Source organism: Juglans regia, chromosome 2 (genome assembly GCF_001411555.2).
Source record: "Juglans regia cultivar Chandler chromosome 2, Walnut 2.0, whole genome shotgun sequence".
NCBI classification, from domain to species: domain Eukaryota; kingdom Viridiplantae; phylum Streptophyta; class Magnoliopsida; order Fagales; family Juglandaceae; genus Juglans; species Juglans regia.
The window spans coordinates 8,271,891-8,281,510 of NC_049902.1; the positions used below are offsets into that span (position 1 = coordinate 8,271,891).

The window sequence follows — 9,620 nt, forward strand, 5'->3', positions numbered from 1 at the left end:
CTATGTGTTGTGTCATTACTTTGGGTTGGTTTGTGCAGACTCATTGTTATGTTCTATTTCAATGCTTTGTTATGTTTCAATGCCCTTGTGCTTTGTCAATGCTTATTTGTTGTTTGAATGATATGTGTTGTGTCATTGATTTGGGTTGGTCTGTGCAGACCTATTGCTATGGATTGTGCAAATCCATTGCTATGGTCTGTTTCAATGATGTGTTATGTTTCAATGCCATGTGATTGTCAATGCTTTGGGTTGGTTTGTGCAGACCCATTGTATGTTCTGTTTCACAGTTGTGTTATGTTTCAATGCATTTGTGCTTTGTCAATGCTTATTTGTTGTGAAAATAGAATTTGTTGTGTTAATGCTTATTTGTTGTACCAAACATACTATATGCTGTGTCATTGCAGAATGGGCTACAAAGGCTCTTATGTGCTGTTTCAATACAATGTGTTGTTTCAATGCTATGTGTTGTGTTTCAATGTAATGTGATGTGTCAATGCTTTGGGTTTGTCTGAGCAGATCCATTGCTATGTTCTGTTTCAATGTTGTGTTATATTTCAATGCCCTTGTGCTCTATCTCAATATTGTGTTATGTGTTGTGTCATTGCTTATGTGTTGTATCAAGTCTTATTTGTTGTTTCAATACTAATGGTTAATTGTTTATAACTTTATACCAGGAAATGAGTCTTCACATACCAATTCAAAGCATTGAAACAGAACATAGCATTGAAACAACACATAGCAATTTGTATATATGGGGGGGTTAATTCACAAGTGTTGGTGGGGCCCGATCCATATGGCAGTGTAATCCTAACCCGGATGACCATCAAACATTCTATGATTTTTTTCACGAAAGGCAATCGGAGTTAAGGTTTTGCAGCTATTTTGTGATATGTTGCTAATTTTGACGTGATAGAGAAGTAATGTGCCTCATCTAATGCATGCAACCGGGGTATAAAACTTGTGATTGAGAAGTAATGTACATTACCTAACCTTTGTTGGATTATCTCCCTCGACTGTGATGATGACAAATCTAAGATGGTGACACATGAAATTTGGTTAGCTCCTCCATGGCATGGTAATCCAAACTGCCAATAAGTTGTGGCAATTGATTTTGCAGCCATTGGAGGGTGCCAAATTTCTAACAAGTTACCACTCAATTCCTAAGCCGCCTACAAAATACTCCAAACTTTGTTGTTACGTGTCTAACATTTGTACCGAATTTTGTGTGTATATTTTTTTAGAGATGGATTCACAAAACCCTGGACATATGTACTTTACCAACCTCCTAAGTCAAGATCTTCAACTCAACCCCACTTACGATAATCAAAGTGGACAATCTCCTATGACTGTTAACGCCCTTAATGGGTGATATCATGAGGTGTCTTCCTCAAAGGACAAGTCTCTCTTCCTTGTATCAACAAAACTCTTTTGAAGACTCTGAACTGCTGCCATATTGTGTCATATGATTCTGACTTGCTCCTACCAATTCTCAAGTAATATATCATGATCATGATCAATTCAAGATACCATAATAGAGTAGGAGTTTCTAGTCTTTATCTTGTATCTTCAATATTCAAATATGTAACAAATAGATAAGTGTGCACTCGACATGCAGACTGGAATCCGTTACAATCTCTTCAATGTAACTTTGTAATCTATTGCCTATATATTAATCATAACCTGCACCGATTTGGTCATCTTGGCCAACCCATTCTCTTAATTTTCCTTTCAATTAATATAGGAAGCAAATGTTAGCTGCTCTGCCATCCCTATCACATCTTCGCCCCTACTCATCCATCCAAAACAAAATGTTAAAATAATATGAAAGAAAACCAACATTAGTTTAAGGTGACAACGGTTGATTTTCGTACGCATACAACTTAATACACGACCAAAGAAACAAACTATTGCAGTTCAACAAGCAGGCAAGCAGCTGCTGGATAAAAGGAGTACTAATCCTACTGCACAACGATGGAGTAAATGCCAGCTAGGTATTGCGAGCTCTTGATTGCCAATTGAGTACTTTATTGCGGCGGCGCCAAGCTTCTTGTATCATAAGGACTGCTTCATTAGGTGTTGGTGTTGGTTCGGCGGCATACCTGGAGACTAAAGCCTTCAAGTCGTTGGCCATTAGAGCAAAGGCTTCAACTTTTGTATGGGTTTTGAGGGTTTTGTCAGAGATTGGGAGGTCGGATAGGTTGGGCATGATGCGTTGGGAAAAGCCATGGAACCCCCAGTTTAGAATTTCTTCTCCACAGTAGCAACCTTTTTCAATACACTCCCCGCGGCTTGAGGAGACAGTACTTCCCACACCATTATTATTTGTGGTTGCAAATTTCCAAACAACGTCCTTTGTGACGAAGAGCATTCGATCAAGTGGTTCTCCCTCCCGAATAATGTAGGTATCTTCACAGTAGTACACTTGCTTGATATATTCGCAGATATCGAGTTGCAATTGCCTCTCACTAATTGCTTCTTGAAACCACATTGGCACCTGTCTTACAAACAAACAAGAATAATAATGCGATCATCAAGTCCATAATAAAATTGAACACACTCGGGAGTAGGGAGTTTAATGTCAAGAACTGCAACAACTTGTGACGGAGAACAATGACACGTACAAGATGATGATAAGAATGGCAACGTTAATTGCATTATATTGCGGCGCCTATCCATCATGTACACTAATATTCTATCGAGCAGTGCTACTCTCCTCAGAGTGCACCGCTCAAGCTTACCACTAGGTAAAAAAAAATATATATATATATATCATTTTTCTTTCAATTATTTTTATTTAAATTTTTTTATCATTTTAAAACATTTTTAAAAAATATAAAAATATATCAATACTCTAATAATGACTTCCTTAACTATTAAGTAAGGAAAATACATGAAGTGTCAAAATGAGTGGGCAAATTAAGTGGGCAAAGTAGCATTTTTCTATTCTATAAGATTTCAACTCTCCACTTTGTATTTTCACATTTCTTCCGAAGAAAAATAATTATTGATTGAACTTAGCTATACTTTTTTAATTTGCTCCACAGAAAAATAATTAGTAGAAAAAGGAACACTCACATTCTTTATCATGGGCAAGCAGATATGGTGCTTAATCCTCTTTCTAAGAGATATGGGAAGGTGAGGGAATGGATTCTCCGCATCTATATCATTCTTTTTTTCCTGTAGTCTTGGTTTTATGTGGTTCATGATCTGATATTTTATAGGGTCAGGGAGCTTGTTTCTTTGTATCCAGAGCTCCACACTTTGTTCTTTACCTCTCATCTTTGCAATATCATTCTTATCCATGTATGTCTCCAACTGTTTCTGTGTCTCCCACTGCATATACATCTGTTTACATAACAAGTTAACTTTAAATCTTAGTGATAAATTACTATTACATCTCCCAAGAAATAAAATCAACAAAGGACTTACAAAATTAAAAATATAACTAAGTTTATATATATATATATATATATAAAGAATTATACTAAACCTGCAGCTCTCTTTAATTTTCAACTTAAAATTAAGTACGGGTAGTAAATTTCCAGCTTTATTTAATTTTTGGCAAAAGAGAAAAAGGATAAATCACTTAATTGGTTTCAACTTAATTAATTTAAACTCATCAAAAGAAAATAAAAGAATATTCTCTTGCATATATATATATATAGAGAGAGAGAGAGAGAGAGAGAGAGAGAGAGAGAGAGAGAAGATTGAACTTGTTTTGCTAGTTCATGTCCTAATCCTTGATCATAACATAATTTAATTTTAAAGGAATTGATTTAATTTGCGTGTCCCTCGTCCATATATATAGCCTCTTGCTGCACGACTTTTAACTTTCTGTTTCTCAACCTAAAACGTCGCTCCTATTGATTTCAAAATGTATAAATATTTTGCTAAATGCATGTTGGCTATTAATCCAAAAACTTAATATGGCTAGCTGTTTCATTTCAAGAAAAACGAAATCAAGATATTGAGGGAATTAAGGAACGATCGAGATTGCCGTAGAATTACGAGTGCATCATGTAGTGTTGATCTATTAATGTTTATAGAAACCATCTCTCACTCACGCCAAATTATAGAAATATTTGTGCGCGCTCAAACTTAGAAAAAAAAAAATGATCATCACTTAAGTCATAACACTAACTTGCAAATTTCCGATGAAGTACAAAAGCAGAAGCAAGCCAAAGATCGAAATCAAAACTGTGAAGCAGTTTTCCCAAAAATAGGGACTTGTTTGAAGGTTTTGACCAAGAGAACTGCCAAAATTGGATCAATTCTAATGTATAAGATGGTCACATCATAAATGATTAATAAAATACACATATACATATATATATATATATATGCTCAAATATGCAAAGAATGGTTCATATATATCATGTTAGAGTATATAAGTTAAGAATAGACCTGTACGCGTAGGGCTTAAGATATATAGGAAACAGAGAGAATATAAGTTCATGTATATGATATACCTTATACATAATGAATTATCTTTTTAGTTTTACCTTCCTTAGACACTAAAACCAGACCCTGCACTGAATCCGAATGCATAAACACAAATTAAGGTCCCCTTAACTACTAATTCAAACTCGAAGGTCAAGATAAATATATCAAGTGGATCTTATAGTATTTATTGCTGTCAAATAAAATATCTCGAATAATATTAAATGAATAATAAATATTATAAGATTCACTTAATTTATCTATTTCTTTCCTACGTGAGCACCACAAATTTGGGTGAAAACTAGAGAGATTTTTTCCGACCCCTAAATAATGTACAAGACGTGTGGTATGTTCATTGATGACAAGACTATACTATAAAATAATTGATTGTGAAAATACAAAAATACTGTCCAAACCTCAAATTTCGCAGGCCCCACCAAAAACAGTACAAGAACTTCCGCGGAAAATTCATGGATGCCACCGTACCAGATTGAAGTGCTTCAAGGAATATTCCAAAATCAAACACTGTTGGATTTTCTTTCTCTACGGGACAATAATCATTTAAAAATGTGTAATTTCCAGAACTGTGATCACAGTTCAAAGAAGTTCGATTACATCCAATATAATTTTCACACGCTAAGTGCCAGCAATCCGTCTCTCGTTGGATGGAGAAAAAGTACCAAAACGCACCCAGTACCTAAAATATCATTTTTTTTCTATTGATTATTTGTAAATTATGCAGATGTCATAGCGAAGATAAAGTAAAATAACAAAAAAATAATAGAGAATTATGTGTAATTAAAAGATAAATTGAATGATTAAATTGAAGTACTCTTCCTATTAACGAAAATTTTGATGCAAGTAGACATATATATATATATATATATATATAACATGATTCAAAACGAAGGTTCTGAATTTAAATTATATCTTAATACTTCACTCTGTTTCAATGTTCAGCTCAAGTAGTGATTAACATTTTTTTTTTTTTTTATGTCAATCTTGTAGCCTTTTTATGTGTTCCTAAGAGTAGGTGGTAGTCATGAATTATATATCCATGGATACAATTAGTATATATGTGTACAACGCATGCATGCTTATGATAATTTGTCAAGGTTGATTCATTTAAAACTTAAAAGCGTGATGATATATATACTAGTACTCATGGCCAAGCAGAGTTTAATAATTAGCATTAATAAGAATTAGATGGGGATCATTTAATTAATAATTGAAATTGATTCACAACATCTGTAAGTACTACGAAACGATATCAATATATATAATAAGAAACAATTATTATTCAAAAAATAGATTATTAATTAGGCCGATTATTAATTCAATTTCAAACTTGATGAGAATGATTCATCTGCCGAAAGTTAATTAACAGTAGAGTGGCACTACAGCCACCGCTCCCAGCTATCAATGGAAGCTACTGTTAGTGGTTTTGGGATTTTTTTTTTTTACATGTATTTTTTTTTTTTTTTTTGCACATTTAAATATTTTCTAAAAAATAAAAAAAAATTCAGAATATTATTAAAACATACTTACTTAATTATTAAATAAAAAAAAAATCACGAAACCATCGATAAGGGTAGTATTCTTAAAGTATGAGACTCATGATCATGATAACAAATAAACTTACATGACTGGCAACAATATATAGAAACAAATTGAATCCAGCTTTCACCGCTATGGTAATTAGAGAGATGGTTGTATTCTTCCTGACTTTTCTCCAAGACAGATAGATACGAGTTATTCTTGGCACATATTGGGATAGGACAACAGCGTTCAGCATTTTTCTGGTGTTCAAAGCATTGGAACCTCTCATTTTTTTAAAAATAGTTGGAACTAGCACCTGCATATATAAATAACAAAGACAATTTTGTATCATATAATCTATCTGTTAACAATTTTGTATTTACGTACGTTATCATATAAAAATAACGGCATGCATGCGTTCGTACTGCTTAAACTATACATTACAAGAAAATTTCTTATTTATTATAAATTACTTTTTGTAAAAATAATTATTTTCTGTTAAAATGAACCCATTTTTTTTAAAAAAAAATCATTCTTATAACAAATAATCTATCACAAATGTTATATATATATATATAGAGCTTTGCTACACAACCTCCACCACACTTCACACTCCACACTTTTTTTAAATTTTTTAAATTTTTAATATTTTTTTGAAATTTTTTTTTGAGTTTATTCCTTTTAAATTATTTCAAATTTTTTATTCATTATTCATATAATAAATATTTAATAAAAGAAAAAAATAATAAAAATTAAAAATAATGTGGAGTGTGGAGGTTGTGTGAATAGTAGGAGGTTGAGTAGATTTTTTGATATATATATATATATATTTTTAATAGTGCATGCAAATTATGACAGATATACTTTCGTATATGGGTACGTAAAAACAATATTTAGTACACATGAGCAAAACAGTTAAGAATTAGCATATATAATTAGCTCGGTGACCCTAATAATTAATTACCTGTGGGATTGGAAGAATTGACAGGACATCAATCGCGAAAGAGCATGACCACAAGTACCTCTTTGCTATTGGCCAAGCACCCGTAACTAGTACTCTCTCTGTTATAACTAGTACTCCATCTTGTAGACGAGCTTTCTCGTCTATATAAGGACAAAAAAATTGGAAAATGATTTTCACAAGCGAAATCGAGTCCAGCACAGTTCGCAAACAAAGACTTATGATGTGTAATCTTCTATCAAAAGCAACGCACTTTTTTTCTTCATTAATCACCGGAAGGTAAAAGAACAAAGGGTCCACTGATACCGAAAACACGCACGACACTAAGAAAATCAATTTCCAGATTGGGAGGAACTCTCCCTCTGAATCAAGAATTTTTACAGTCCACGATGGAAGTTGCCTCGTTTTCGTTTTCTTCTTTGACATCTTAACTTCCGCTTTAATGGGAATTTGCACCTCAATATAGTCCGGATCACTGGGCAAAAGAGATCAAACAGGCAGTGATTAAAATCATGGGACTAAATGACTATGATTATTTGCCAGACTCCGATTGCCCCAAAAGCACCTGAATATATATAGTTTTATCAGGTGCCGTACTGCAGGTTCCAGCTTTCAGCCATACAAAATCCTATGATAAATGTGTATATTGTATGTATGCAAAAACGTTTGCACATGCCAAGAAAAAGAAGAAGATAGTACTACTAACCGCATCCGACCGTTCTCTTGGCGACCTCCGGTACTACGGTTACTCATGGCCAAGCCTTAAGATTTAATGCCCAAATTAAAGAATAAACCTCCAAAATATTTAGACCCCACGAACTTTTTTCAGTACTACCATGCACAAAAGTCTGGATCTTTTGAGTCCTAGAAAAATAAATTATAATTAGACGGATATATATATATAATTAGCAGCTGGTAGGAGGCCTTCATAAAGTTATATTCTGTTGCTTATAAGGAAATGTATTAAAGCAAATAATAAAAAAACTGAAAATACGTTTTCCCTTGAAGAAAAACAGAATGCGTATTCATAAAGTAGTGAATGGCACCTTATAAACTCGAGCGAGCAAGTTAGACGTGGATAAAGCGACCGACAAGAATCAGGAACAAAAGGTGCTGGCCAATAGCTTGTTTCTAGAATTTGGGAATGATCATGATCATGAGCAGATCTGAAGTTGAAGATCATGACGGAAATGAACAATAGAATAATGCTAGATCCCTGCTGGGAGCTCCCGCGAGCGCTGGACTCTCCATATATTTTTTTGTGTTTTTTTTTAGTTTTTTTTTATAGAAATTTAAATTTTTTAAAAAACAAAAAAATTCATAACATCATTTACTTCGTGATTAAGTTGCAAGCAAGTATGAATAATCTATATACAATGAAATTATTTAATATTCTTTAACATTGCCTCAAGTGGAGTGTCGAGCGTGACCCGAGCGAACACTAGAGTTTGTGTCTCACTCGAGCCTATTGTCATGCGAGACTCGAGCGAACTAGCTAATTGAGTTTTGCTCAAACCCACTGCCGAGCACTCCTCAAGCGAACTCATGAATTGAGTTTCATTCGAGCGCTAGTTCAAGCAACAGTCGAGTGAACTCACTGTTTCTCGATTTTTCAACTCCAAAACCAGTCTTCATCCCAACAATTAATTAATAATTATGCATACTAAAAAGTAAAAGTCTTAGTAGGTAATAACTATCAACATCATAAATTTAATTATAATAAAATATTTTTTTAATTAATTAGTTACATAATTCACATTAATAATTTATTTAATTTTAATTTAATAATTTAAATAACTCTTTTTATTAATTTATTTGAAAAAAATAATAAAATAATTGAGCTTTTGGAAACACATGTAGGACGGTTAACAAGCAGAAAAGTCTCCCTTACCTGCGGGATTGGAAGAATAGCGACGGTATCATTTGCGACTTTCAAGTACCTCCTTATTCTGAGCCAAACACCAGAATCTCCCTTCGTTCCTTTGTCCTTACCTAAATAAGAACGAAGAAATGACAATATGATAGTCACGAGAGATGCAGTCTAGGAGCCCAAAAAAAAAAAATGGAAATAGTAATGATAATAATAACTAAACTCTATTTTTTGAACGAACCGATGATGTACTTTTTTTATATTTTTTTTTAAGCATATATATTTCATTAGAAAAGATGATATAAGAGAAGGAGTGAAATTCCTTAACAAATATCTCAAAACAATAACAACAATACAAAATGATGAATAAAACAAAAAAAAATAAATTTTTACAACCATTTTTTTGGTCGTCACTCATGTCTTACCAAGAGGATATCGTCTTAAAAGACGAAAATAAATTATTCGTAAAACATTGCGAATAATGGAACCACCGCCGATAGCAATGGAACCTCCGCTGAAAGCGGTGAGAGTGGCGGTTTACTTGTTGTCTTGAGATGATTTTTGAAGAGATCCTCAATTCCTTCTTCAAGATCACGGTTTAGGAAAATCGATAACATAACGAAAAAACCTGCATCAAATAGACTGATCCGCCAATCATCTGTATTTCCAAGCGCCTGTGATGGCGTGTGGCAGCCACGCGCATGTGGGATGGAGAGTGGTTGGCCCAGATCTAGAAGATCTCGACGAGACTAAGCCACTGGTACGACGCGTGTAGCTATCGGAACTCGAAAGCGTCGTTGTGTGGTGGAG

The 9,620-nt window shown here is 33.6% G+C and overlaps 1 protein-coding gene across 1 annotated transcript; it reads right to left on the minus strand.

Annotated features, from left to right (window-relative positions):
- Positions 1 to 1,866: 1,866 nt before the first annotated feature.
- LOC108982845 (cyclic nucleotide-gated ion channel 1-like) lies at positions 1,867 to 8,928 on the minus strand. Its single transcript, XM_035687655.1, has 9 exons — positions 8,832 to 8,928; positions 7,987 to 8,106; positions 7,647 to 7,804; positions 6,944 to 7,415; positions 6,083 to 6,295; positions 4,857 to 5,137; positions 4,142 to 4,253; positions 3,076 to 3,333; positions 1,867 to 2,494 (listed from the first exon to the last, which is right to left on the minus strand). Exons 3-9 carry the CDS (start codon positions 7,691 to 7,693, stop codon positions 1,988 to 1,990), a joined length of 1,890 nt encoding a protein of 629 aa, XP_035543548.1. The 5' UTR covers positions 7,694 to 7,804; positions 7,987 to 8,106; positions 8,832 to 8,928; the 3' UTR covers positions 1,867 to 1,987.
- Between the last annotated feature and the right edge of the window lie 692 nt (positions 8,929 to 9,620).

Bases quoted from the DNA above. Each gene is read 5' to 3' on its own strand.
- LOC108982845 (XM_035687655.1), bottom strand. From the start codon at position 7,693: ATGAGTAACCGTAGTACCGGAGGTCGCCAAGAGAACGGTCGGATGCG. The intron at 6,296-6,943 runs GTAATTAATTAT...TTATATATGCAG, and splicing joins CAATTCTTCCAATCCCACAG to GTGCTAGTTCCAACTATTTT. The intron at 5,138-6,082 runs GTAAGTTTATTT...ATGATATTTTAG, and splicing joins TATATATTGTTGCCAGTCAT to GTACTGGGTGCGTTTTGGTA.